The 27793-nt window shown below is 38.4% G+C and overlaps 1 protein-coding gene across 4 annotated transcripts; it reads right to left on the bottom strand.

The window, feature by feature from the left end:
- On the bottom strand, positions 1-27783 carry LOC133610287 (3-hydroxy-3-methylglutaryl-coenzyme A reductase-like). 4 transcript variants are annotated; one of them, XM_072914160.1, is made up of 21 exons: positions 27641-27746; positions 27418-27566; positions 25290-25459; positions 24735-24846; positions 24545-24632; positions 20834-20918; positions 20648-20753; positions 20463-20569; positions 18373-18492; positions 18159-18292; positions 17903-18087; positions 16527-16633; positions 15006-15200; positions 14771-14929; positions 14539-14696; positions 14375-14480; positions 7874-8044; positions 7662-7802; positions 3451-3609; positions 939-1093; positions 2-867 (listed from the first exon to the last, which is right to left on the bottom strand). In XM_072914160.1, the coding sequence occupies exons 3-21, from the start codon at positions 25449-25451 to the stop codon at positions 813-815; spliced, it is 2505 nt and encodes an 834-aa protein (XP_072770261.1). In that variant the 5' UTR covers positions 25452-25459; positions 27418-27566; positions 27641-27746; the 3' UTR covers positions 2-812. The 4 variants fall into 4 exon arrangements, with proteins under 4 accessions (XP_061822251.1, XP_072770261.1, XP_061822421.1 ...); XM_061966267.2 differs by lacking the exon at positions 27418-27566 and having other exon boundaries at positions 1-867; positions 16527-16630; positions 27641-27783; XM_061966437.2 differs by lacking the exon at positions 27418-27566 and having other exon boundaries at positions 27641-27783.
- Between the last annotated feature and the right edge of the window lie 10 nt (positions 27784-27793).

Raw genomic sequence — 27793 nt, 5'->3', positions numbered from 1 at the left:
TATTTTGTCAAAACCCTCTAGTTGAACCAGGAAAAACCACAAAATGTTCAAAGTAAAGTAACTGGAGCCTTAAATGGGTCAATAATTCATAACAACATTCATTATTATTTTTAATTTATTATTCTTTTTTTGAGCAATGATTGTTTAAAAATAAATACATAAATACAGATCAGACTAAAGGTCACCCAGGAGCATCTCAGTCAATAAAGTGTAAAAAAAAAAAAAAAGTCATATATTATTATTTTGACTTTCAACCTTTAATATCCATAAGTCAACTTCACATCTTCCATTGACAGTTTTTTTTGTGTGTTTTATGCCCTTTTTGATGTGAAGTCATGTGAGCCATCAATAATTCATAACAACATTGATTTTGAATCATTATTTTTAAGTAATGACAGTTAAACAAATAAATAAATGAAACTAAATGCACTCATAAAAGTGTTTAGAAATATCAATAAATAAGAAAGCAGCTGAGACAGGATCGAGAGGGGACAAGCGGTAGAAAATGGATGGATGATTTTTACATGGCAGTTTTGTGGTATTAGTGTCAATGTTGCAACATTTTCTGGTGACATTTCACATGTTTGTGTTTTGTAACAGTATTTTGTACATAGTTTGTTCAGAATAAACCCTCGCCGTCTACAACTGATCATTTAATATTCTAGAATAGACGGGACTGTTATGGCTTCGGCTTCCACACTAAACAGCCGCTGCTGGTCTTAGTCTCACAACAAAGGAGACGGCGGAGAGAGAACCTTATTGCCAGGCACTGGAGGAGGAGGAGGAGGTGGAGTCCACAGCAAAGAGGTCGCTCACACGGCGTCTCCACAATTTGCAGACACAGTTTGTGCCAAGTTCAACTTGGACCTGAGAGACGAGAGAGTGGGGGAGGTGAGTGAGACCAGCGATACACCGAGGGGCGGGGTTTGGCGTCTCACCTGTTGTGGGTCATGTGACTCTTGACCAGGTGTCCCGCTTGGAGGGCCGCCATGAGGGAGAGCTCCCCCGCCAGGACTGTGGCGCAGACCACGCGAGCCAGCTGACGAGCGTTCTCTCCCGGCTGCTCGGGCCTGCTGCCTTGCACTCCCAGCATCTGACACACAAAGGTGGCCACAAGAGGGCGCTGTCTTCACAATCTTCACCTACAGCCTTTCTTCTTTTCCATGTCAAATTGTATAAACACGTCATGCTTTTTACACAATAACAAAACAAACGTTAGCCTTTTATTGTGAAATTTGTTTTCACAAGACGTGAGGATGGCTACTTCACATACACTATATTGCCAAAAGTATTTAGCCACCTGCCTTGACTCACATATGAACTTGAAGTGCCATCCCATTCCTAACCCATAGGGTTCAATATGACCTTTTGCAGCTATTACCGCTTCAACTCTTTGGGAAGGCTGTCCACAAGGTTGCAGAGTGTGTTTATAGGGAATTTTCCACCATTCTTCCAAAAGCGCATGTTGGTGGAGAAGGCCTGGCTCTCAGTCTCCGTTCTAATTCATCCCAAAAGGTGTTCTATCGGGTTCAGGTCAGGACTCTGTGCAGGCCAGTCAAGCTCATCCACACCAGACTTCACATTAGGGCTGCAACTAACGATTAATTTGATAATCGATTAATCTGTCGATTTTTACTTCGATTAATCGATTGATAAAGAGACAAACTACATTTCTATCCTTTCCAGTATTTTATTGAAAAAAAAAACATACTTATTTTGATTATTGTTTCTCAGCTGTTTGTACATGTTGCAGTTTATAAATAAAGATTCTATTAAAAAAATAAATAATAATTTAAATAAAATAAAATTGCCTCTGCGCATAGCATAGATCCAACGAATCGATGACTAAATTAATCGCCAACTATTTTTATAATCGATTTTAATCGATTAGTTATTGCAGCCCTACTTCACTTACACTATATTGCCAAAAGTATTTGGCCACCTGCCTTGACTCACATATGAACTTGAAATGCCATCCCATTCCTAACCCATAGGGTTCAATATGATGTCAGTCCACCTTTTGCAGCTATTACCGCTTCAACTCTTCGTGGAAGGCTGTCCACAAGGTCGCGGAGTGTGTTTATAAGGAATTTTCCACCATTCTTCCAAAAGCGCATGTTGGTGGAGAAGGCCTGGCTCTCAGTCTCCGTTCTAATTCATCCCAAAGGTGTTCTATCGGGTTCAGGTCAGGACTCTGTGCAGGCCAGTCAAGCTCATCCACACCAGACTTCACATTAGGGCCGCAACTAACGATTAATTTTATAATCGATTAATCTGTCGATTTTTACTCCGCTTAATCGATTAATAAAGAGACAAACTACATTTCTATCCTTTCCAGTATTTTATTGGGGAAAAAAACAGCATACTGGCACCATACTTATTTTGATTATTGTTTCTCAGCTGTTTGTACATGTTGCAGTTTATAAATAAAGATTTATTTAAAAAAAATAAATAAATAAAATTGCCTCTGCGCATGTGCATAGCATAGATCCAACGAATCGATGACTAAATTAATCGCCAACTATTTTTATAATCGATTTAATTGATTAGTTATTGCAGCCCTACTTCACATACACTATATTGCCAAAAGTATTTGGCCACCTGCCTTGACTCACATATGAAGTTGAAGTGCCATCCCATTCCTAACCCATAGGGTTCAATATGACCTTTTGCAGCTATTACAGCTTCAACTCTTCTGGGAAGGCTGTCCACAAGGTTGCGGAGTGTGTTTATAGGAATGTTCGACCATTCTTCCAAAAGCGCATTGGTGAGGTCACACACTGGTGTTGGTGGAGAAGGCCTGGCTCTCAGTCTCCGTTCTAATTCATCCCAAAAGGTGTTCTATCGGGTTCAGGTCAGGACTCTGTGCAGGCCAGTCAAGTTCATCCACACCAGACTCTGTCATCCATGTCTTTATGGACCTTGCTTTGTGCACTGGGGCACAGTCATGTTGGAAGAGGAAGTGGTCCGCTCCAAACTGTTCTCACAAGGTTGGGAGCATGGAATTGTCCAAAATGTTTTGGTTCCTTTCACTGGAACTAAGGGGCCAAGCCCAACTCCTGGAGCGGGCCCCTTCCTCTTACAACTAGCTTTTTAAAACGACTTTTGAAAAAAAGGAATCAATTTATAATCGGAATGAATTAAAAAAAAGGCAATTCTGGTGTGAATCGATTTTTTGTGCACCCCTCTATTATTTTTTGTGCATGGAGCTAACGCTGTTTGAAAAGTGCTGCTTTTTTGTACATTTCAGCACTTTCTATCAGGCATGCATGAAAAATGACAACATTACACTGACATAGTCAGTGTACCAAATATGGTACTTTTTTTTTTTTTTTTTTTAATTTAACAGTATTTGTGTTTTTGCCTCATTCCTGTGAGAATCCTGACTGAAGCATTAAGGAGTGGAAGTATCTCAGACAAGCGGCAGGTAGCAGATAAAAGGGAAGGTACCTGCAGGCAGGCCTGCTGCGGGGGCAGGTTGGTGCCCCCTCCCACGGTGCCCAGCTGGATGGAGGGCATGGTGCAGGTGATGTAGAGGTCCTGGCCGTCGGGCCCAGCAGCTTCCATCTGAGTGATGCAGTTGGAGCTGCCCACCGTCTGAGCGGGGTCCTGCCGTCAAACAGTTCTCTTCATAAACAACAACTTCTCCCACTGAAGAAAAAGCGCCCATTTGAAAACCAATATTATACATGGAGGGTTTTTTTTTTTACCTTGAGGGCTTCCCGTCTCTAGGAACCGGGATGTTAAAAATAAGTGATTTTATTTTTATGTTTTATGCCCTTTTTGTTAAAGAAAACTTGTTTATGGCAAAACCACAAAATATGCAACAATTCCCCCCAAAACATTTTCAAAGTGTAATATTTGATGCAATGTCATTGAAGCCTTAAATAGTTCAATAATTCATAACAATGTTGATTTATATTTATTATTGTCATTTTTTTAACAATAAAGTTGTTTTTTTAAATCCCACAATAATTCTCAGGGATCCAAAACAGCCCCACATACGTTTTTTTTTTTTGTTTTACTTTCAACACTTTTTCTGGATCAACTGTAAATCAGCTGAGTATAAGTTTTTATTATTATTTTAGTTTGTTTATTTCATGCCGTTTTTTTGTCACAGAAAACTTAATATTCAATATTTTCCCCTTAAAAATATTTCAAAGCGTAATATTTGAAGCAAAGTAATTGAAACCTTAAATAGTTCAATAATTCATAACATTGATTTTAATTCATTATTTTTAATTAAAAAAAACAAACAAAAAAAACAGTAAAATTCTCAGAGATCCAATAGAGGCACACTCAAAATAAGTTAAACATTATTATTATATATATATATTTTTTTTTTTATGCCGTTTTTGTCATCAAAAACTTTATGGCAAACACAAAATAACCAATATTTTCCTTGAAAAAAACATTTCAAAGTGTAACATTAGATGTGAACTAATTGGAGCCTTTAATAGTTCAATAATTCATAACATTGATTTTGATTAATTTTTTTTTTATCCCAGTAAAAACTCACTCACTCAGAAGTGTTAAAAATACGTTTGTTTTTTTAATTTAAACTTTAGTACTGTTGATTATAAGTTTCTTTAATTTTTTTATTGTTTGTTTATTTTATGCCGTTTTTATGGAAGACACAAAATATGCAATACTTTCCCTGAAAAAACATTTCAAAGTGTAATATTCAATGTGAAGTAATTGGAGCCTTTATTAGTTCAATAATTCATAACAACATAAATTTTCATTCATGATTAATTGTTGAACAATGGCAGTTTAAAAAAATCCCACTAAAACTCACTCACTCCCAAGTGTTAAAAATATATTATTTTTACTTTCAACTTTAGTCCTGTTGATTTTAAGTTTATATATATATATATATATATATATATATATATATATATATATATATATTTTTTTTTTTTTTTATTTATTTTTTTTTTTTATTTACTTATTATTTTATGCTGTTTTTGTCATTGAAAACTTTACGGCAAACACAAAACAACCAATATTTCCCCTGAAAAAACATTTCAAAGTGTAATATATTTAATGTGAACTAATTGGAAACTGTAATAGTTCAATAATTCATAACATTGATTTTGATTCATGATTAATTGCTGAACAATGGCAGTTTAAAAAAAATCCTAGTAAAAACTCACTCACTCAGAAGTTTTAAAAATAATTTTTTTTACTTTCAACTTTAGTCCTGTTGATGATAAGTTTTTTTTTTTTTTTTTTTTTTTTTTTAATGTTTTTTTATTTTGTTTATTTTATGCCGTTTTTGTCATCGAAAACTTTATGGCAAACACAAAATATGCAATATTTTCCCTGAAAAAACATTTCAAATTGGAATATTTGATGTTAAGTAATTGGAAACTGTAATAGTTAAATAATTCATAACAAGATTAATTTTGATTCATGATTAATTGCTGAACAATGGCAGTTTAAAAAAATCCCAGTAAAAACTCAGTTAAAAATATATTTTTTTACTTTCAACTTTAGTCCTGTTGATTATAAGTAGTTTTTCATTTATTTTTTTTTATGCTGTTTTTGTCATTGAAAACTTTTTGGCAAACAAAATAACCAATATTTTCCCTTAAAAAACATCTTAAAGTGTAATATTTGATGTGAACTAATTGCAACCTGTAATAGTTCAATAATTCATAACATTGATTTTGATTCATGATTAATTGTTGAACAATGGCAGTTTAAAAAAATCCCACTAAAACTCACTCACTCCCAAGTGTTAAAAATATATTATTTTTACTTTCAACTTTAGTCCTGTTGATTTTAAGTTTACATATATATATATATATATATATATATATTTTTTTTTTTTTTAATTTATTTATTTTTTTTATTTACTTATTATTTTATGCTGTTTTTGTCATTGAAAACTTTACGGCAAACACAAAACAACCAATATTTCCCCTGAAAAAACATTTCAAAGTGTAATATATTTAATGTGAACTAATTGGAAACTGTAATAGTTCAATAATTCATAACATTGATTTTGATTCATGATTAATTGCTGAACAATGGCAGTTTAAAAAAAATCCTAGTAAAAACTCACTCACTCAGAAGTTTTAAAAATAATTGTTTTTACTTTCAACTTTAGTCCTGTTGATGATAAGTTTTTTTTTTTATTTATTTATTTTTTTTAATGTTTTTTTATTTTGTTTATTTTATGCCGTTTTTGTCATCGAAAACTTTATGGCAAACACAAAATATGCAATATTTTCCCTGAAAAAACATTTCAAAGTGGAATATTTGATGTTAAGTAATTGGAAACTGTAATAGTTAAATAATTCATAACAAGATTAATTTTGATTCATGATTAATTGCTGAACAATGGCAGTTTAAAAAAATCCCAGTAAAAACTCAGTTAAAAATAAATTTTTTTACTTTCAACTTTAGTCCTGTTGATTATAAGTAGTTTTTCATTTATTTTTTTTTATGCTGTTTTTGTCATTGAAAACTTTTTGGCAAACAAAATAACCAATATTTTCCCTTAAAAAACATCTTAAAGTGTAATATTTGATGTGAACTAATTGCAACCTGTAATAGTTCAATAATTCATAACATTGATTTTGATTCATGATTAATTGCTGAACAATGGCAGTTTAAAAAAAAATCCCAGTAAAAACTCACTCACTCAGAAGTGTTAAAAATAAAACATTTTAATCTCAACTTTAGTCCTGTTAAGTTTTTGTTTTCTTTATTGTATTTTTTTTAATGTTTTTTTTTATTTTGTTTATTTTATGCCATTTTTGTCATTGAAAACTTTATGGCAAACACAAAATATGCAATATTTTCCCTGAAAAAACATTTCAAAGTGGAATATTTGATATTAAGTAATTGGAAACTGTAATAGTTCAATAATTCATAACAAGATTTATTTTGATTCATGATTAATTGTTGAACAATGGCAGTTTAAAAAAAATCCCACGAAAAACTCACTCACTCAAAAGTGTTAAAAATATATATATTTTTTTTACTTTTAACTTTAGTCCTGTTGATAAGTTTTTTTTTTAATGTATTTTTTAATGTTTTTTATTTAGTTTGTTTATTTTATGCAGTTTTTGTCATCGAAAAACTTCATGGCAAACACAAAATATGCAATATTTTCCCCAAAAAACATTTCAAAGTGTAATATATGATGTGAACTAATTGAAACCTCTAATAGGTCAATACTTCATAACAACATTGATTTTGATTCATGACTAATTGCTGAACAATGGCAGTTTAAAAAAAAAATCCCACTAAAAACTCACTCACAAGTGTTAAAAATACATTCTTTTTACTTTCAACTTTAGTCCCGTTAAGTTTTTATTTTAATATTCTTTAAATGTTTTTTATTTTGTATGTTTATTTTATGCCGTTTTGTCATCGAAAAGTTGGCAAACACACAATATGCATTATTTTTCCAGAAAAAAACATTTCAAAGTGGAATATTCGATGTGAAGTAGGTAGAGCCTTCAATAAGTTAATAATTCATAACAAGATTGATTTTGATTCATTATTATTTTTGGGGACATAACTTTGCGATATTAGAGTCAACATTGCAACTTTTTCTCCTTACATTTCTCCTGCATGCGCTTTTATTCCACTTTTTTTCTGTGATAGTGATTTTAGAACGTTATAAAACTTTGGCGATGACTCACCTGCCCGCAGGCGATGAAGATGGCCGCTACGATGTTTGCGGCGTGCGCGTTGAAGCCGCCGATGCTGCCCGCCATGGCCGAACCCACCAGATTCTTATTGATGTTCAGCTCCACCAAGGAGGCCGTGCTGCTCTTCAGAACCTTGACGCGATGGTACCACGTGTGAGCGGGAGGCCACAAACAATATTCAGGAAGCGGAGGCGTTCCCTTACCTCCCTGACCACCGTGGCGGGGATGGTGGCCTCGCTCACGGTGCACTTGCCGCGGCCCAAGATCCAGTTAATGGCGGCGGACTTCTTGTCGGTGCAGTAGTTGCCGCTGACGGAGAGGACCTCCACGTCGGGGTGGTGCTGCTGGAGCCTGAGCAGAGCCTTCTCGCAGCCCTGAATTTGTAAATAAGCCTTTTTTTAAGCAGGGAAGTCAACTTTTATCCTTGAATATTCATGACAAAAAGTGTATTACTGATCCAAGTCAGACTTGTTGGGTCATTTTGATTCATTCATGATTCAGTCAAGTAAAGACGTTTACAATATTTGGCCAAGTTTATGGTGCCAGCCGGATTGTTGCCCAATAAAAAAAAAAACTAAACCAAAGTACTTATAAAGTCACTACTTTATTGAAAGTGTTTCAAAACTAAGACGGCAATGCTTCAAAATCATTTTGCACAGAAATTTAATAGCAATATCAGCTAAGACAGAGATTCACGAAGGAAACCCAGTCTTCTGGTGAGTCATGTGTAATGAAGTAGGCTAATAAAAAGGCTACAACATACAGTACAGACCCAAAGTTTGGACACACCTTCTCCTCATGCGTTTTCTTTATTTTCATGACTATTTACTAGAGATGTCCGATAATGGCTTTTTTGCCGATATCCGATATTCCGATATTGTCCAACTCTTAATTACCGATTCCGATATCAACCGATACCGATATCAACTGATACCGATATCAACCGATACCGATATATACAGTCATGGAATTAACACATCATTATGCCTAATTTTGTTGTGATGCCCCCGCTGGATGCATTAAACAATGTAACAAGGTTTTCCAAAATAAATCAACTCAAGTTATGGAAAAAAATGCCAACATGGCACTGCCATATTTATTATTGAAGTCACAAAGTGCATTATTTTTTTGAATATGCCTCAAAACAGCAGCTTGGAATTTGGGACATGCGCATGAGGAGGTAAAGGTGGGCGGGGTTGGGGGTGAGGGGGGGGGTGTATATTGGAGCGTCCCGGAAGAGTTAGTGCTGCAAGGGGTTCTGGGTATTTGTTCTGTTGTGTTACGGTGCGGATGTTCTCCCCAAATGTGTTTGTCATTCTTGTTTGGTGTGGGTTCACAGTGTGGCGCATATTTGTAACAGGGTTAAAGTTGTTTATATGGCCACCCTCAGTGTGACCTGTATGGCTGTTGACCAAGTATGATTTGCATTCACTTGTGTGTTAAAAGCCGTAGATATTATGTGACTGGGCCGGCACGCAAAGGCAGTGCCTTTAAAGTTTATTAGCGCCCTGTACTTCTCCCTACGTCCGTGTACACAGCGGCGTTTTAAAAAGTCATACATTTTACTTTTTGAAACCGATACCGATAACTTTGAAACCGATACCGATAATTTCCGATATTACATTTTAAAGCATTTATCGGCCGATAATATTGGCAGCCAGATATTATTGGACATCTGTACTATTTACATAATAGATTGTCACTGAAGGTATCAAAACTATGAATGAACACATGTGGAGTTTTGTACTTAACAAAAAATGGTGAAATACCGGTAGCTGAAAACATGTTTTATATTCTAGTTTCTTCAAAATAGCCACCCTTTGCTTGGATTAGTATTTTCGTACACTCTTGGCATTCTCTCAATGAACTTCACAAGAGGTAGTCACCTGAAATGGTTTTCACTTCACAGGTGTGCTTGAAGCTCATCGAGAAAATGCCAAGAGTATGCAAAGCAGTACGGTAATCAGAGCAAAGGGTGGCTATTTTGAAGAAACTAGAATATAAAACCGGTTTTCAGTTATTTCACCTTTTTTTGTGAAGTACTGTATTTTTCAGATTATAAATCGCAGTTTTTTTTCCATAGTTTGGCCAGGGGTGCGATTTATACTCTGGAGCGACTTATGTGTGAAATTATTATCACATTACCGTAAAATATGGGGTGGATGGATTAAGAAATGATGAACCTATGGCTTACAAAGTGCTACATTAAGCGTCCGGATGGCTTCTTTAGAGCACGCAAAGCTCTGCTTGTGATGGATAGCATGCGAGCGCACATCACGCCACAGTTTAAAAATAAATTAAAAGTTTTAAACTCCATACCTGCCATCATCCCCGGAGGCTTAACCAAAATACTCCAGCTACTTGACATCTACCTTTGTAATTGGCAGAGTTGTTTAGAAGCGACACCGAGGAAGAACATTTCATGGGATTTAGCGATTAGGAGTGACAGATTGTTTGGTAAACGTATAGCATGTTCTATATGTTATAGTTATTTGAATGACTCTTACTATAATATGTTACTTTAACATACCAGTTGGTTATTTATGCCTCATATAACGTACACTTATTCAGCCTGTTGTTCACTATTCTTTATTTATTTTAAATGACCTTTTAAATGTCTATTATTGGTGTTGGCTTTTATCAAATACATTTCCCCAAAAAGTGCGACTTATACTCCAGTGCGACTTATATGTTTTTTTTCTTCTTTATTATGCATTTTCGGCCGGTGCGACTTATACTCCGGAGCGATTTATAATCCGAAAAATACGGTACATACACTGCAAAAAGTCAGTGTTCAAAAACAAGAAAAAAAAATACAAAAATTAGGGGTATTTTATTTGAACTAAGCAAAATTATCTGCCAATAAAACAAGAACATTTGGCTTGTCAAGACTTTCCAAAACAAGTAAAATTAGCTAACCTCAATGAACCCAAAAATACCTTAAAATACGTATATTCTCACTAATAACAACTGTACTACTATACAAGTACGTATTTTCTATTGTTTCATTGAAAATAAAACAGCAAAGTCAATTTGGCTGTCATCTGTTTTAATTATGAGACACAATTGTGTCAAAGTCATGATTTTTTTTTTCATACTTGGAATAAAAAAAGTAATTTTATACTTGTGAGTGTTAAAGACACAGCTTTGCAACAGTTGATATTCTAGTTTCAAGCATGTTTTACTCAATATAGGTCATCAAATCTCAGCAACAAGCTGTAATATCTTACTGAGATCATTTAGGAGCAAAACACTTAAAACAAGTAAAACACTCTAACATCAAATCTGCTTAGTGAGAAGAATTATCTTATCAGACAGAAAATAAGCAAATATCACCCTTATTTGAGATATTTCATCTTACTTAGATTGCAGTTTTTGCAGTGTAACGCCACATGTGTTCATTCATAGTTTTGATGTGACAATCTACAATGTAAATAGTCATGAAAATAAAGAAAACACATTTAATGAGGAGAAGGTGTGTCCAAACTTTTGGCTTGTACTGTATATTTAAAGACACATCTTTGTGTTTCTATTTGTTTTTAATGTCAACATTTCAGCTTTTTCCGTTTTGCTAAATCTTTACCAATTTTTGTTTTGTTTATTATATTTCTACAATGTGCCATAAAAAAAAGGTGTGTTCAACAAATGTCATACTTTGCCTCTCTAGTGAAATAAGTAAAGCATGGGTGTTCAAACGACAGAAGAGTGTTTTCCTAGCACTTATGGAAGGGATAAAGTTTGGCGTATCATGTTGTATACTTGCATGTTCGAAATAAACTCAAACTCAAACTCAAACTCTTCGAGGGGTTTTCTCCCTTCTGTGATAATTCACCCTCTCTGGGCTTGTGGTGGCGGATCTCCGCTCTCACGCAGCAAATACTTTTGTGACCGCTTGTATTTGATTACAGAATGACGCAAAATACACCTCTCATTCTCTTTTAATTACTTGTATTACGTCTGGCTGTTGTGCAGCAAGCAGCGTGTGAACTATCGGAGTACAAAAGAGGCTTAAATCTTCCTGCGAAAAAGCAGATAGAAGCAAATAAATCGGACTATGTAGTGGAATAGATCCATATACTTTTATCAACAAATTATTTGTGGAGTGACATCAAGGATTATACGTTGGTTGTGTTCCCAGACATATGGAACTATTGTGCTCCAGACATCATTCTTCACGACAAAACAGATGAAACTTGTAAAAGCATGGAGGTCTACAACTTCTTTGTGTGTGGCTGAGTCATAGAAATTGGTATCAAGGCACTCCCGGATAAATCATGTTCGGGTAAGGTTGTATTTCATGATTAAACTTCGCGTCTACTGCTATGTTTGTTGTTGTTGTTGTTGTTGTTGCATGCAGCGTTTACGAGTAACGTGTTTGTTCCGGACTATATCAAAATATAACTATTGTGTTTGTGCTGAAAGATTTGTTTATGATTGTTTATCAAAATATAACTATAGATGTCATCATTGTGTATGTGCTGAAAGATTAATTTATGATTGTTTATCAAAATATAACTATAGATGTCAACATTGTGTATGTGCTGAAATATTAATGACAGATGTCAACATTGTGTATGTGCTGAAAGATTAATCTATGACTGTTTATCAAAATATAACTACAGATGTCTACATTGTGTATGTGCTGAAATATTAATGACATATGTCAAAATTGTGTACGTGCTGAAATATTTATGATTGTTTATCAAAATATAAATATAGATGTCAACATTGTGTATGTGCTGAAAGATTCATTTATGATTGTTTATCAAAATATAACTATAGATGTTAACATTGTGTGTGTGCTGAAAGATTCATTTATGATTGTTTATCAAAATATAACTATAGATGTCAACATTATGTGTGTGCTGAAAGATTAATTTATGATTGTTTACCAAAATATAACTATAGATGTCAACATTGTGTATGTACTGAAAGATTGATTTATGATTGTTTATCAAAATATAACTATAGATGTCAACATTGTGTGTGTGCTGAAAGATTAATTTATGATTGTTTATCAAAATATAACTATAGATGTCAACATTGTGTGTGTGCTGAAAGATTAATCTATGACTGTTTGTCAAAATATAACTATAGATGTCAACATTGTGTGTGTGCTGAAAGATTCATTTATGATTGTTTATCAAAATATAACTACAGATGTCTACATTGTGTATGTGCTGAAATATTAATTTATGATTGTTTATCAAAATATAACTATAGATGTCAACATTGTGTACGTGCTGAAAGATTTATGATTGTTTATCAAAATATAACTATAGATGTCAACATTGTGTATGTGCTGAAAGATTAATCTATGACTGTTTATCAAAATATAACTATAGATGTCAACATTGTGTATGTGCTGAAAGGTTCATTTATGATTGTTTATCAAAATATAACTATAGATGTCAACATTGTGTATGTGCTGAAAGATTAATTTATGATTGTTTATCAAAATATAACTATAGATGTCAACATTGTGTATGTGCTGAAAGATTCATTTATGATTGTTTATCAAAATATAACTATAGATGTCAACATTGTGTATGTGCTGAAAAATTAATTTATGGTTGTTTATCAAAATATAACTATAGATGTCAACATTGTGTATGTGCTGAAAGATTAATTTATGATTGTTTATCAAAATATAACTATAGATGTCAACATTGTGTATGTGATGAAAGATTCATTTATGATTGTTTATCAAAATATAACTATAGATGTCAACATTGTGTATGTGCTGAAAGATTAATTTATGGTTGTTTATCAAAATATAACTATAGCTGTCAACATTGTGTGTGTGCTGAAATATTAATTTATGATTGTTTATCAAAATATAACTATAGATGTCAACATTGTGTACGTGCTGAAAGATTTATGATTGTTTATCAAAATAAAACTATAGATGTCAACATAGCGTATGTGCTGAAAGGTTCATTTATGATTGTTTATCAAAATATAACTACAGATGTCTACATTGTGTATGTGCTGAAATATTAATTTATGATTGTTTATCAAAATATAACTATAGATGTCAACATTGTGTACGTACTGAAAGATTTATGATTGTTTATCAAAATATAACTATAGATGTCAACATTGCGTATGTGCTGAAAGGTTCATTTATGATTGTTTATCAAAATATAACTATAGATGTAAACATTGTGTATGTGCTGAAAGATTCATTTATGATTGTTTATCAAAATATAACTATAGATGCCAACATTGTGTATGTGCTGAAATATTAATTTATGATTGTTTATCAAAATATAACTATAGATACCAATGTTGTGTATGTGCTGAAAGATGAATCTATGATTGTTTATCAAAATATAACTATAAATACCAATGTTGTGTATGTGCTGAAAGATGAATCTATGATTGTTTATCAAAATATAACTATAGATGTCAACATTGTGTATGTGCTGAAAGATTCATTTATGACCCGACAAAGTAAAAGAGCCAGAAAAAAACTACGCACCAAGTTTTAGTTTGATACCGTAATACATAATATAATCTATATAACCGTTACATCCCTACTGGATCTTTTTTTTCCCCTTATTCAGCGCTGACTCAGTGCTCAGGCGCCAAAAATTGACGCGGCTCGTCAAGTGTTGTCGAGTATTCGATAATGACGCAAAAAAAAGCAGCTTTCAATGTTTTGCATGTTGGTATCAAAGTAAACAGAAACAAAGTGGTACCTTGGACAGCATGTTCATGCCCATGGCGTCTCCTGTGTGCGACTCAAAGCGGATGTAGAGGTTCCTGCCCGCTAAGCTCACAAGCAATTTATCCAGACGGGCGAACCTGGCAAGGACACGCATTTGTCAGGAGAGGTCCAGTCGAACGAGTGCCGTTAGCAAACCTGCTGGTCTGGTCGAAGGCCTCTTTGACGTCGCAGAAGCCGTCGCTGCTCTCCAACCACGCTTTCACCTCGGCGGCCCGGCAGGCCGAGGGCAGGCGCACCACGGGCCCCCGGGTCATGCGGTCAGCGAGGACCCTGCTGCGGCAGCCCCCGCTCAGCTGGGCAGGAGGTAGCAGAGCGTCAGTAAAAGCCGATAAAAGGCGCGTCAGCAAGAGATTGGTTGGACGCTTACAAAGAGAGCCCTGCAGCCTCTGTTGGTGCTCGCCACCAGGCAGCCTTCTGTGGTCGCCATGGGAACGTAAAACTGCTGGTCATCCAACAAGAGCGGACCGGCCACCCCGACCGGCACCGGCATGTAGCCGATGACGTTTTCACAGCAGGTACCCATCACCTGTCGGACCAGGGGACACAAGTTAACCTGCTTTCTGTAGAACTGGATAACCATCAGAAACAGATCTGGCGTCCACCTTGGCGTAGTCGTAGTCCTTATAAGGAAGTGAAGACAAGGCGGAGGCGACTGGAAGCTTCGATGACAACATTTCCCTCCTGATGGCCACGCCCCTCTCTGGTGTCTCCAGCACAGACTCCAGCTTGTAGTTGAGGATGCCGCGGGACGCCACCAGGCTCATCACCTCGCAGTCGCTCAGGCAACGGGCTCCTAGCTGAAAGGCGACAAGTAAAGCCTTCACTCCCTGACACTAAAAACCAAACCAGAGATCAAAAATGTATTTTTTGATACTTTTCTAAATAAAGGGGATCACGAAAACATTTGCACTATTTTAACAAAAAATCTTATGATACATTAAACATATGTTTCTTATTGAAATCAAAGAACAATTTAGGCAATAAATAATATAGTGAACATACGAGGAAACTTAACTTTTTAGAAGTAGTAAGTAAACAAAGACTCATACTTTGTCTGCTGACGTATGCAGTTAACATATTGTGTCATTTCTCATTCTATTATTTTGTCAAAATTATGAGAGACAAGCTGTAAAAAATGTATTATTATTCTACTTGTTCATTTACTGATAATATCTGGTTATATTCTGTTTTAACATGTTCTATCTACACTTCTGTTAAAAGGTAAGAAACAATTATTCTACTGCTGTTTGATACTTTACATACATTTTGGGTGATAACACAGGGTATCGATCCGATACCGAGTAGTTACAGAGTCATACATTGGTCATATTTAAAGTCCTCATGCGACCAGGCATGTATTTCCTGAGTTTATAGACATAATAAAAAATTTTAAAAAATGAAAGATTTTGTGATGATAAAAAATATTGATGTAATCATTGTATCGACAAGATATGGATCTTGTACTTGATATCGTTACAATCGATATCTGTTTAGACCTACCCTTTTGTTTACATTCAGGAGCGCTAGCCTGCTGTCAGTGATCCGCTATTGTATACCATTACAGTGTGTAGTGAAACATGTTGAGCTATTCCTCGTCGTGCAGGGAGGATATTTGTAAGAAACGTAGTTTACTTGTCACCATGGAGGCGAGGATTAGTCATTTACAAGTTGCTAAAACACTATGGAGAGACCGCAGCCGCTAGCTAGCTATGTTTTAAAGCACCACTTGCAGTGGAGTGCTTCGGTGTTTATAGCTCCACCTTTATCGTTAGGTTTAAAGCCTAAATACGTCCATTCTCCTACTTCACACTGTTTCTGCTTGCATGAAGTGCTGTGTGTGCGTGTGTTGACTAACATGCGCCGCGGCTTGTATGCCAGCATTGTCACAGCAGCGCACATCATGTCGTTGAAAAAAAAAAAAAAAAGTACTGGTATTTTGAAAAAGTAGTATTGTACCGTTTTTGATTAATTAGTACCGTGGTACTTTACTAGCAAACAACCCTTGCAAATACCGATGAAAAAAGGCAGATACCGTTATAGATCCAAATGCCAAATATCGGTGCCAATAATCGGTCGATCTTTAAACCAAACACGTTTTTTTTTCTGCGGAGTTAGAAGCTCACCTGGGGATCAGCGAGGACGTCCAGACATTCCTCCAAAGTCCGTGGTGCTCCATCTGAGATGCTCCGTGCTGTACAATCTTCAGCCGCTGGAGGTCCAATCCTGTCTTCTGTGGACGACCGGGACAGTTAGAGGAATGTCCTCGTTGGTTCATGAGCACAATAAGTAGAGATGTCCGATAATATCGGCATGCTGATACTATCGACCGATAAATGCTTTAAAATGTAATATCGGAAATTATTAGGATCGGTTTCAACCTCCCGATTTTCCCGGGAGACTCCCGAATTTCAGTGCCCCTCCCAAAAATCTCCTGGGGCAACCATTCTCCTGAATTTCTAACGGACAACATTATTGGAGGCATGTCTTAAAGGCACTGCCTTTAGCGTCCTCTACAACCTGTCGTAACGTCCGCTTTTCGGCCCAGTCACATAATATATGCGGCTTTTACACACACCTAAGTGAATGCAATGCATACTTGATCAACAGCCATACAGGTCACACTGAAGGTGGCCGTATAAACAACTTTAACACTGTTACAAATATGCGCCACACTGTGAACACACACCAAACAAGAATGACAAACACATTTCGGGAGAACACCCGCACCGTAACACAACATAAACACAACAGAACAAATACCCAGAACCCCTTGCAGCACTAACTCTTCCGGGACGCTACAATATACACCCCCTGTACCCCCCAACCCCCCGCCCACCCCCATCTCCCAAATTCGGAGGTCTCAAGGTTGGCAAATATGCTCTAGTATACTCTGGACTGAAGCTGTGTGCCTTCATTGTTTTTGTAGCTGTTGTTTTGAGGCATGTTTAAAAAAAATAAAAAAATAATGGACTTTATGAAAGTCAAAGTATAGTATTTCCCATAGTTGTAGTGGGTATTAGGATTATCTCAGGGACAGCATGTCTCAAATTCCAAGCTGCTGTTTTGAGGCATGTTAAAAAAAATAATGCCCTTCGTGACTTCAATAATAAATATGGCAGTGCCATTTTGGCACTTTTTTCCATAACTGGAGTTGAAGTTGTTCTCTTATTTTGGAAAACCTTGTTTTTGATTGATTGATTGAAACTTGTATTAGTAGATTGCACAGTACAGTACATATTCCGTACAATTGACCACTAAATGGTAACACCCGCATAAGTTTTTCCAACTTGTTTAAGTCAGGGTCCACGTTAATCAATTCATGGTAAATTTACATTGTTTAATGCATCCAGCGGGGCATCACAACAAAATTAGGCATAATAATGTGTTAATTCCACGACTGTATATATCGGTTGATATCGGAACCGGTAATTAAGAGTTGGGGAATATCGGATATTGGCAAACAAGCCATTATCGGACATCTCTAACAAAAAGGGTTCACCTGTCTCGCCGCACACACGTTTACACTCTTCTTCTGCAGTGTTGCTGGTGGTCTTCTTGAAGTCCGCCCTGCAGCCGGGACTCTTGATGGACAAGGAGGACTCTGTCTCCGCCTGCTCGAAGAGGACGTACTTGATGGCGAGGAGCAGCGCCAGGCCGAGCGTGATCACCTGCTCCAGGTCCATGCTGGGGGACGACAGGGTTTAAGACACGGACGCCGGCACCCGAGTGACAAGAGGACTTTTTGGACGTTCTACCCGTTCAGCTGCAGTGGACGCATAGAGGCGGCGGACTCCAGTCTCTCCTGCACCGATCCTTCCACGGTGCGGTTGTGTCCGGGATGCTCGGCCGCCAGTCGAGTGTGAGCGTGCACCAGAGCCAAACCCAGAGACTTGATGAAAACAAGACAAGACGTCTTGATTACGAAATGTCTCCGGTAAACATCTGCCGGGCTGAATGCAGACCACTCACCATGATGAGTTTTACCCTCTGCGTCACAGGGTTGGGCTTGTTGTGTTCTTCCTCGGCCAGCACGTGGTCGAAGTGGCTCAGCTGCCAAATAGGGCGACCCTCACGACTCTCCCTAGACAGCTGCTCGCACACACACACACGCACAATAAATGAAAACGCTTTGATTAGCAAAGAAAAGCAATTACTAGCATGGAAGTACAGCAAAATAACACCTCAATTTAAGCAAACCGTCAAATCCATAGCCACAGGGTACGTGGTCGACAAAAGAAAATAATATATCACAAAAAACATTAGTAGTAACTAGGGATGTCCCGATCCGATATTTGGATCGGATCGGCCGCCGATATTTGCAAAAAAATGCGTATCGGCAAGGCATGGGAAAATGCCGATCCAGATCCAGTTAAAAAAAACAACTCTGCTCCGTGTTTTCCAACGCACCTATTTAAATAGTACATTCCACTTTTCTGCTGCTCCCTATAATTTCCGTTCCGCATTTTCCAGCACACCTTCAACACATCCACAGGTCTGTGGATTCTAACGCAGTTGCTTTTAGCTGCTGGCATTACACGACAGGCTCTTCTCACTCTTTTCTGTGTCTCCCTCTCACAGACAGCAAGCGCACCTTCTTACACACGTCACATACTGTCACGTCATACGTCACATAAGTATAAGCCCTCCCCGAGCAGAGAGGTAGCAGCATGGCCAACGTTAGCTGTGATGCTAGCGCAGCCGTGTGACCAACGTTCTCTCTAAGGTGCGCGCTTGTGCAATTGCGCACTGTTTAAACGTCCTCTGCGCATAGCAATTATATGCCACGCACAAAATCAAATAAAAAAATAAGCGCATAACAATTTTCGACACACCGACACGACAGAGAAAATTGTAACGTCTGTCGAGACGCTTATCTCCGTTCGGTGCCACACGCCCACACCATCAAAATGCAGAGGCAAAAATTTACACATCAACACCGTATGAAAAAATTTGTGATTTTTTTAGTTGTGATTTCCTTCTCTGCACGAAAGTTTAAAAGTAGCATATATTAATGCAGTATGAAGAAGAATGTTTTAATGTAGACATGCAAGCCTTAAAAGAAAATGTTGAAAATCAAGACTACATTTCCTGCAAATGGATGCATTTCTACCCTATATTTTAACTTTAGATTTATTCTCATATCAAACTCTTTTGGCTGTCTTTTTGACACTTACCCTCCACACCCTGGATTATAAATAATGTAAATAATTCAATGTGATTATCTTGTGTGATGACTGTATTATGATGATAGTATATATCTGATAGTATATATCTGTATCATGAATCAATTTAAGTGGACCCCGACTTAAACAAGTTGAAAAACTTATTTGGGTGTTACCCTTTAGTGGTCAATTGTACGGAATATGTACTTCACTGTGCAACCTACTAATAAAAGTCTCAATCAATCAATCAAAACACACAGAATCATCATGCTGCTGTGATTATATGCATCAAGTGTTCATTCAAGGCTAAGGCAAAATATCGAGATATATATCGTGTATCGCAATATGGCCTTAAAATATCGCAATATTAAAAAAAGGCCATATTGCCCAGCCCTTGTTTCAATGATGCCATTTCTGTTTGTCATGTATACTTTTGTCTATTTTGTGTTTATCCTTGAATAAACAGGTCAGTTTCTTGTTACCAACCATTGTGTATTATTCAAACTCACCTAATTCAGCTGGCTAGTTGTTATCAAGAGTACTAAAACCCTTTTCAACATGATTCTGACAACTAAGTAGGCTAAATAACTTTAAACTTTAATACATGCTCGGATAGGCCAGTATCTGTATCGGTCAGTATCGGTATCGGATCGGAAGTGCAAAAACAATATCGGTATCGGATCGGAAGTGCAAAAACCTGGATCGGGACATCCCTAGTAGTAACATCTGTGGCTGTAGGCAACCTCTTATTCAGCGACACCTTGTCCAAGAGCACACACATACAGCACATTTATTAAAACAATAACTCACAGAAAAGTATCGAATATTTGTACCATTGAGTACCACTATCGGTTGAAATATTAAAGTTAGTGAGCGTGCTATGGTTGCCATACTTACCTCTAGAACCAGAGAGACACACGCGGGGAAGAAGGTCATGAAGACAAAGTAGTTAGCAAGGACCGACATGCAGCCAAAACAACACATGATCTCCAACTGCGGCACGCCTGCAAAACAAGCACTCAGCTCAGTTAGGTCGGAATCTGTGCCTAACAACCAGCGAAAGAGACTGAAGACGCTCCTACCTGACATGGTGCCAACGCCGATGACCAGACACTCCACCAAGGCGTCCAGGGTGAAGGTGGGGCCCAGGATGGCCATGCCATGTGAGATGTTCTCCCTCACCTCCTCCTACACACACACACACACCACGCATGTACAACTTGTTGGCATTACGAAGATCGTGCATCGTGGCTCGCACGCCTGCACACCTGAGAGTTGGAGCTGAGGGCAAACTTGGCCAGCGTGCAGGCTTTGGACAGGTCGATGAGGAGGAGGAAGAAAGGTAGCGCTTCACTGCAGGAGGAAGAGGAGAACAGTCATTGGGGCGGTCAACGCAGACATGACAACATTAACCGCATGTACATGGCAGCTGTAGAGCTGACGTGAAACGCAACGCAAAAGCGGTTAAACGTTTTAACGCTGATGCAAGCACAAGTAGAAGAGATAACTTCGGATAATATAGGGCTAGGCCAGGGGTCGGCAACCTTTACCAGTCAAAGAGCCATTTTGACCAGTTTCACAAATTAAAGAAAACAATGGGAGCCACAAAAATCTTTGGAAATTTGAAATGAAATAACACTGCACACAAAGTTTTGTTTTTTTGCTTTGTGCTATGTATAAACCAAAGTTCTCACACGCAGCCCACACCTTAATGTGAAAATTGAATGTTGCCCGCGGGTCTTATATGAATGGCGCTAAAAGCGTCATACTTGTCAACCCTCCCGATTTTACCGGCTGACTACGAATTTCAAGGCAACTATTCTCTCGAACGTGCCGTGATGGTACAGCATTTAGCGCCCACTACAACCAGCGTGCCGGCCCAGCTACACGTTGTTTGGGGATTCTGCTTGCTCATGTATGTGACAGCAAGGCATACTTGGTCAACAACCGCACAGGTTACACTGACGGTGGCGGTATAAAAAACTTTAACACTCTTACTAATAATGCGCCACACTGTGAACCCACACCAAACAAGAATGACAAACACATTTCGGGAGAACATCTGCACCGTAACACAACATAAACACAACAGAACAAATACCCAGAATCCCATGCAGCCCTAACTCTTCCGGGCTACATTATACACCCCCGCTACCAAAGCCCGCCCACCTCAACCGACGCCCAGAGGGGTGGAGGGGGGGTTTGGTGTTGTGTTTATGTTGTGTTAAGGTGCAGATGTTCTCCCGAAATGTGTTTGTCATTCTTGTTTGGTTTTGGTTCAAAGTGTGGCGCATTATTAGTAAGAGTGTTAAAGTTGTTTTATATTGCCACCGTCAGTGTAACCTGTGTGGCTGTTGACCAAGTATGCCTTGCTGTCTCTAACGTGTGCAAGCAGAAGATGCATATAAAAGAAGCTGGGCTGGCACGCTGTTTATACAGATTGTAAAGAGTGCTAAATGCCGTACCATCATGGCACGTCCTTATTATTATTGCAAGGGTGAAAATCGGAGAATATTAATCCCGGGAGTTTTCTGCGAGAGGCACTGAAATCCGGAAGTCTCCCGGGAAAATTGGAGGGGTCGGGAAGTATGCAGCTGAGCCGCATCAGAGTGATCAAAGAGCCGCATGTGGCTCCGGAGCCGCGGGTTGCCGACCCCTGGGCTAGGCGATATGGCTGAAAACTGTATCGCAATATACCGTATTTTCCGCACTATAAGGCGCACCGGATTATTAGCCGCACCTTCAATGAATTACATATTTCATAACTTTGTCCACCAATAAGCCGCCCCGGATTATAAGCCGCGCCTACGCTGCGCTAAAGGGAATGTCAAAAAAACAGTCAGATAGTTCAGTCAAACTTTAATAATATATTGAAAACCAGCGTTCTAACAACTCTGTCCCAAAATGTACGCAAATGTGCAATCACAAACATAGTAAAATTCAAAATGGTGTAGAGCAATAGCAACATAATGTTGCTCGAACGTTAATGTCACAACACACAAAATAAACATAGCGCTCACTTTCTGAAGTTATTCTTCATTCGTAAATCCTTCGAATTCTTCGTCTTCGGTGTCCGAATTGAAAAGTTGCGCAAGCGTGGGATCCAAAATGGCCGGTTCCGTCTCGTCGAAGTCATCGGAGTCAGTGTCGCTGTTGTTGTCCAGTAGTTCTGTGAATCCTGCCTTCCGGAAAGCTCGGACCACAGTTGTGACCGAAATATCTGCCCAGGCATTTACGATCCACTGGCAAATGTTGGCGTATGTCGTCCGGCGCTGTCTGCCCGTCTTAGTGAAGGTGTGTTCGCCTTCGGTCATCCATTGTTCCCACGCCGTTCGCAGTCGTGATTTGAATGCCCTGTTGACACCAATATCCAGCGGTTGGAGTTCTTTGGTTAATCCACCCGGAATGACGGCGAGTGTTGTATTTGTGTGCTTCACTTGTTTTTTGACACCATCTGTGATGTGGGCGCGCATAGAGTCGTATATCAACATGGACGGAGCTGTGTGAAAAAAGCCACCCGGCCTCTTCGCGTAAACTTCCCTTAACCACTCGCTCATCTTTTCTTCATCCATCCATCCCTTCGAGTTAGCTTTTATGATGACGCCGGCTGGAAAGGTCTCTTTTGGCAAGGTCTTCCTTTTGAATATCACCATGGGTGGAAGTTAGCATAGCAAGCTAGAACCACAGTGAAGGATGACTTCTCATTCCCTGTGGTGCGAATATTCACCGTACGTGCTCCCGTTCCACAGTGCGGTTCACAGGAATATCAGTTGCTGTGAAATACGGTAGTAATCCGTGTGCGGATGGAGAGATTGCGTCTTTTTATGAACCGGATCCTTGTCGCTTAGTAGGAGCCATTTTGTGGTCTTTACAGATGTAAACAGGAAATGAAACGTACGGTGATATCCGCGCGTTTTTTCTTCTTCTTCCGGGGGCGGGTGGTTGCTTACAGTAGAAGAAGAAGCGCTTCCTGTTCTATGGGGGCGGGTGCTTTCCTTGGCGGTTGCTTGCGTAGAAGAAGAAGCGCTTCCTGTTCTACCGGGAAAAAAGATGGCGGCTGTTTACCGAAGTTGCGAGATCGAAACTTTATGAAAATGAATCGTAATAAAGCGCACCGGGTTATAAGGCGCACTGTCAGCTTTTGAGAAAATTTGTGGTTTTTAGGTGCGCCTTATAGTGCGGAAAATACGGTAAGTGTTTTATATCGGTCGATATAGATAATTATTAGGGCTGTGAATCTTTGGGTACCCGACGGTATGATTCGATTCTTGGGTAACCATTCGATTCAGAATCGATTCTTGATTTATCATTTAATACTTTTCTTAATAACATTGGGTGCCAGTTCTATGATTAACTACATTCCTCCTTAAAATAGATAACAGCTCTAATAAATGTATCCATTACTTCGAAGAAAACTGGTTATGTTTAATAAAATTCTAGCCAAACATTTAATAAAGTCAAATACAAATAAGGCAACAAGATAAGTATCCAACACTTCTCTTTTGTAAAGTAAATCTGTACAGCAGATATAGATCATCTACATCAACTATATGATTTGTCTGAGAGGCTGGACAGGTTAAAGAATAAAAATAAAAATAAAGTTTTATTTTTTATTTTATACAATTAAGAATCTTTACAGGCAGTGTTGGGACTAACACGTTACAAAGGGAGAGCATGTCCCAAATTCCAAACTGCTGTTTTGAGGCATGTTAAAAAAAAAAAATGCACTTTGTGACTTCAATAGTAAATATGGCAGTGCCATGTTGGCATTTTTTTCCCATAACTTGAGTTGATTTATTTTGGAAAACCTTGTTACATTGTTTAATGCATCCAGCGGGGCATCAAGACAAAATTAGGCATAATAACGTGTTGATTCCACGACTGTATATATCGGTATCGTTTGATATCGGAATCGGTAATAAAGACTTGGACAATATCGGCAAAAAAGCCATTATCGGACATCTCTACTGAAGACTTACTTGAGGCCTGTCAGCTCTCTGCCAAAAAAATGGATGACGACTGAACTGAAAACAAAGCTGGAGAAGAGCGTGAATAACCCTGCGATGCCTGCGAGAGAGAGAGAGAGAGAGAGAGAGACAGGGAGTCAAAGCCACATAAGGGGAGCTTTAATGGTGGCGCACATGTCTTCAAACATGGCATCCTACTGACCCAGTATGTATTTGGAGCCCAGTTGTCTGAGGTTCTTGAACTGGAAGTAGATGTAAACGATGGCGATGCAGCGTGTGACAGTTAGGATGATTACGTCGCTGCTCTGGACTTGCTAAAAGGGGACACACATGCGAGGTTGTGTGTTGAAAAATGTCATGTCTGTGTTATGTAGTGACAATTGGCAATAGGTGCATTTCACAGTGAGCAGGTCTTTCGCACATTAAAGAAAACCAAGTGAACCGCACACATGCAAGAACTTGGTGACAGAGGCGAGGTAAAAAAAAAAATCCCACTCGGATGATATGTCATTAACATAAAAGGAACCGCCTTAAATTGGTTTAAATGCTATTTTTCCAATCGCTAACAGTTAGTATCTATTGTTAACAAAGATGTTAGCCATGGCATCACACAGGGATCCATGCTTGGACCATTACTGTTTAGCTTCCAGTTATGAAAACAACACATAACTGTATCTGTCAATAAAAACAAATACAACTAAGTCTAGGTAGGTCTTGAACATATTATTGGAAACAAAAACACGTGTCGTCTTCTCACCTCGTCGACTTTGGGACAGTTGTTCCAGCTGCACATGTGGCCGCCGGCGGCCAGGCTGTTCATGGACATGAGGCAGACGGTGAGCGCCAGCGTGCCGATGATCACCTCCCACGGGTGGGCGGCCACCAGCAGGCCGTGGAGCCTGAACAGTCTCGCCAACATGGTCTTTGCTGTCATGTAGAAGGAAAAGACAGAAAAATCACTAACAATAAGCAAAAAACAATTTCTCCATATGAGTTGGGAAATTGTGTTAGATGTAAATATAAACGGAATACAATGATTTGCAAATCATTTTCAACCCATATTCTGCTACAAAGACAACATATTTGATGTTCAAACTGATAAATATAATAATCATTAACTTTAGAATTTGATGCCAGCAACACGTGACAAAGGAGTTGGGAAAGGCGGCAATAAATAAAGTTGAGGAATGCTCATCAAACACTTATTTGGAACATCCCACAGGTGAACAGGCAAATTGGGAACAGGTGGGTGCCATGATTGGGTATAAAAGTAGATTCCATGAAATGCTCAGTCATTCACAAACAAGGATGGGGCGAGGGTCACCACTTTGTCAACAAATGCCTGAGCAAATTGTTGAACAGTTTAAGAAAAACCTTTCTCAACCAGCTATTGCAAGGAATTTAGGGGTTACACCATCTACGGTCCGTAATATCATCAAAGGGTTCAGAGAATCTAGAGAAATCACTGCACGTAAGCAGCTAAGCCCGTGACCTTCGATTCCTAAGGCTGTACTGCATCCAAGCGACATCAGTGTGTAAAGGATATCACCACATGGGCTCAGGAACACTTCAGAAACCCACTGTCAGTAACTACAGTTGGTCGCTACATCTGTAAGTGCAAGTTAAAACTCTCCTATGCAAGGCGAAAACCGTTTATCAACAACACCCAGAAACGCCGTCGGCTTCGCTGGGCCTGAGCTCATCTAAGATGGACTGATACAATGTGGAAAAGTGTTCTGTGGTCTGACGAGTCCACATTTCAAATTGTTTTTGGAAACTGTGGACGTCGTGTCCGGACCAAAGAGGAAAAGAACCATCCGGATTGTTATAGGCGCAAAGTTGAAAAGCCAGCATGTGTGATGGTATGGGGGTGTATTAGTGCCCAAGACATGGGTAACTTACACATCTGTGAAGGCGCCATTAATGCTGAAAGGTACATACAGGTTTTGGAGCAACATATGTTGCCATCCAAGCAACGTTACCATGGACGCCCCTGCTTATTTCAGCAAGACAATGCCAAGTCACGTGTTACATCAACGTGGCTTCATAGTAAAAGAGTGCAGGTACTAGACTGGCCTGCCTGTAGTCCAGACCTGTCTCCCATTGAGAATGTGTGGCGCATTATGAAGCCTAAAATACCACAACGGAGACCCCCGGACTGTTGAACAACTTAAGCTGAACATCAAGCAAGAATGGGAAAGAATTCCACCTGAGAAGCTTAAAAAATGTGTCTCCTCAGTTCCCAAACGTTTACTGAGTGTTGTTAAAAGGAAAGGCCATGTAACACAGTGGTGAACATGCCCTTTCCCAACTACTTTGGCAAGTGTTGCAGCCATGAAATTCTAAGTTAATTATTATTTGCAAAAAAAAATCAAGTTTATGAGTTTTAACATCAAATATCTTGTCTTTGTAGTGCATTCAATTGAATAAGGGTTGACAATGATTTGCAAATCATTGTATTCCGTTTATATTTACATCTAACACAATTTCCCAACTCATATGGAAACAGGGTTTGTACAAGACTGATTGTAATATAGTACAATTAGGAGAGCTGTTGCCCGTGAATTGAGAGGCCTTTCAGATCATTTGGCAGTACATCCAACCGGCCTCACATACAATTTTGTGAGCAATATTTGAAAGGAATAGGTCTTTTGTGTATATAGTAAAAGTTTCACAACTTTGAGTTGAACTCATGAAAAATGGGAGCACAAACAAAAGTGTTGAGCTGATGATTTTGTTCAGTGTATACAAATATATATATATACATTTATACACATGTACACAATTAATAACACTGTATATTTATATCGATGTTAGCAACGGCGGATTCAGCCAACAGCTGAAACAGCGTTTGATTAAGAGTTTAGACAAAAATAAACACTCACCCTAGACACAAAAACAAGAGTAGAATCTTATTTAACGCGTCAACACAAACAAATAAGATTGCGTTTACGATCAGGGGCTGTGTAGCATTAGCTTGCCGTTAGCTTGAAGCATTAGCATTAGCAGTCACGCCCATATTACGCCAGTCCGGCTGTAGAGAAAATGTGCTTAGTCAGAGAGGAAGTAGTATATTTGTACAAAAAGCATAACACCACCCTTACGTGCCTCGTTTCCAAGTGGTCAGAGACGTACTTCCATGACAGGAATATGTTGTCCCCTCCGCGGAGGAGCTGTAGTGTAAAGTAACCAATGGCTGCTGTGTCAAAGTGTGGCAAACCGGAAGTGACGATCATTTGTCGTCATGAATCAGTAAGTGTA

The sequence above is a fragment of the Nerophis lumbriciformis genome, linkage group LG11 (genome assembly GCF_033978685.3).
Source record: "Nerophis lumbriciformis linkage group LG11, RoL_Nlum_v2.1, whole genome shotgun sequence".
NCBI classification, from domain to species: domain Eukaryota; kingdom Metazoa; phylum Chordata; class Actinopteri; order Syngnathiformes; family Syngnathidae; genus Nerophis; species Nerophis lumbriciformis.
This window is presented reverse-complemented; position numbering and strand designations above follow the sequence as displayed.

What these genes read in the sequence shown, in the direction of transcription:
- LOC133610287 (XM_061966437.2), bottom strand. Translation starts at nt 25,451, where the DNA reads ATGTTGGCGAGACTGTTCAGGCTCCACGGCCTGCTGGTGGCCGCCCAC. An exon ending in GTGTCTCTCTGGTTCTAGAG is followed by an intron (nt 18,493 to 20,462) that starts GTAAGTATGGCA and finishes GTGTGCGAGCAG; the next exon opens with CTGTCTAGGGAGAGTCGTGA. An exon ending in CGCAGCAGGCCTGCCTGCAG is followed by an intron (nt 1,094 to 3,450) that starts GTACCTTCCCTT and finishes TTTGTGTGTCAG; the next exon opens with ATGCTGGGAGTGCAAGGCAG.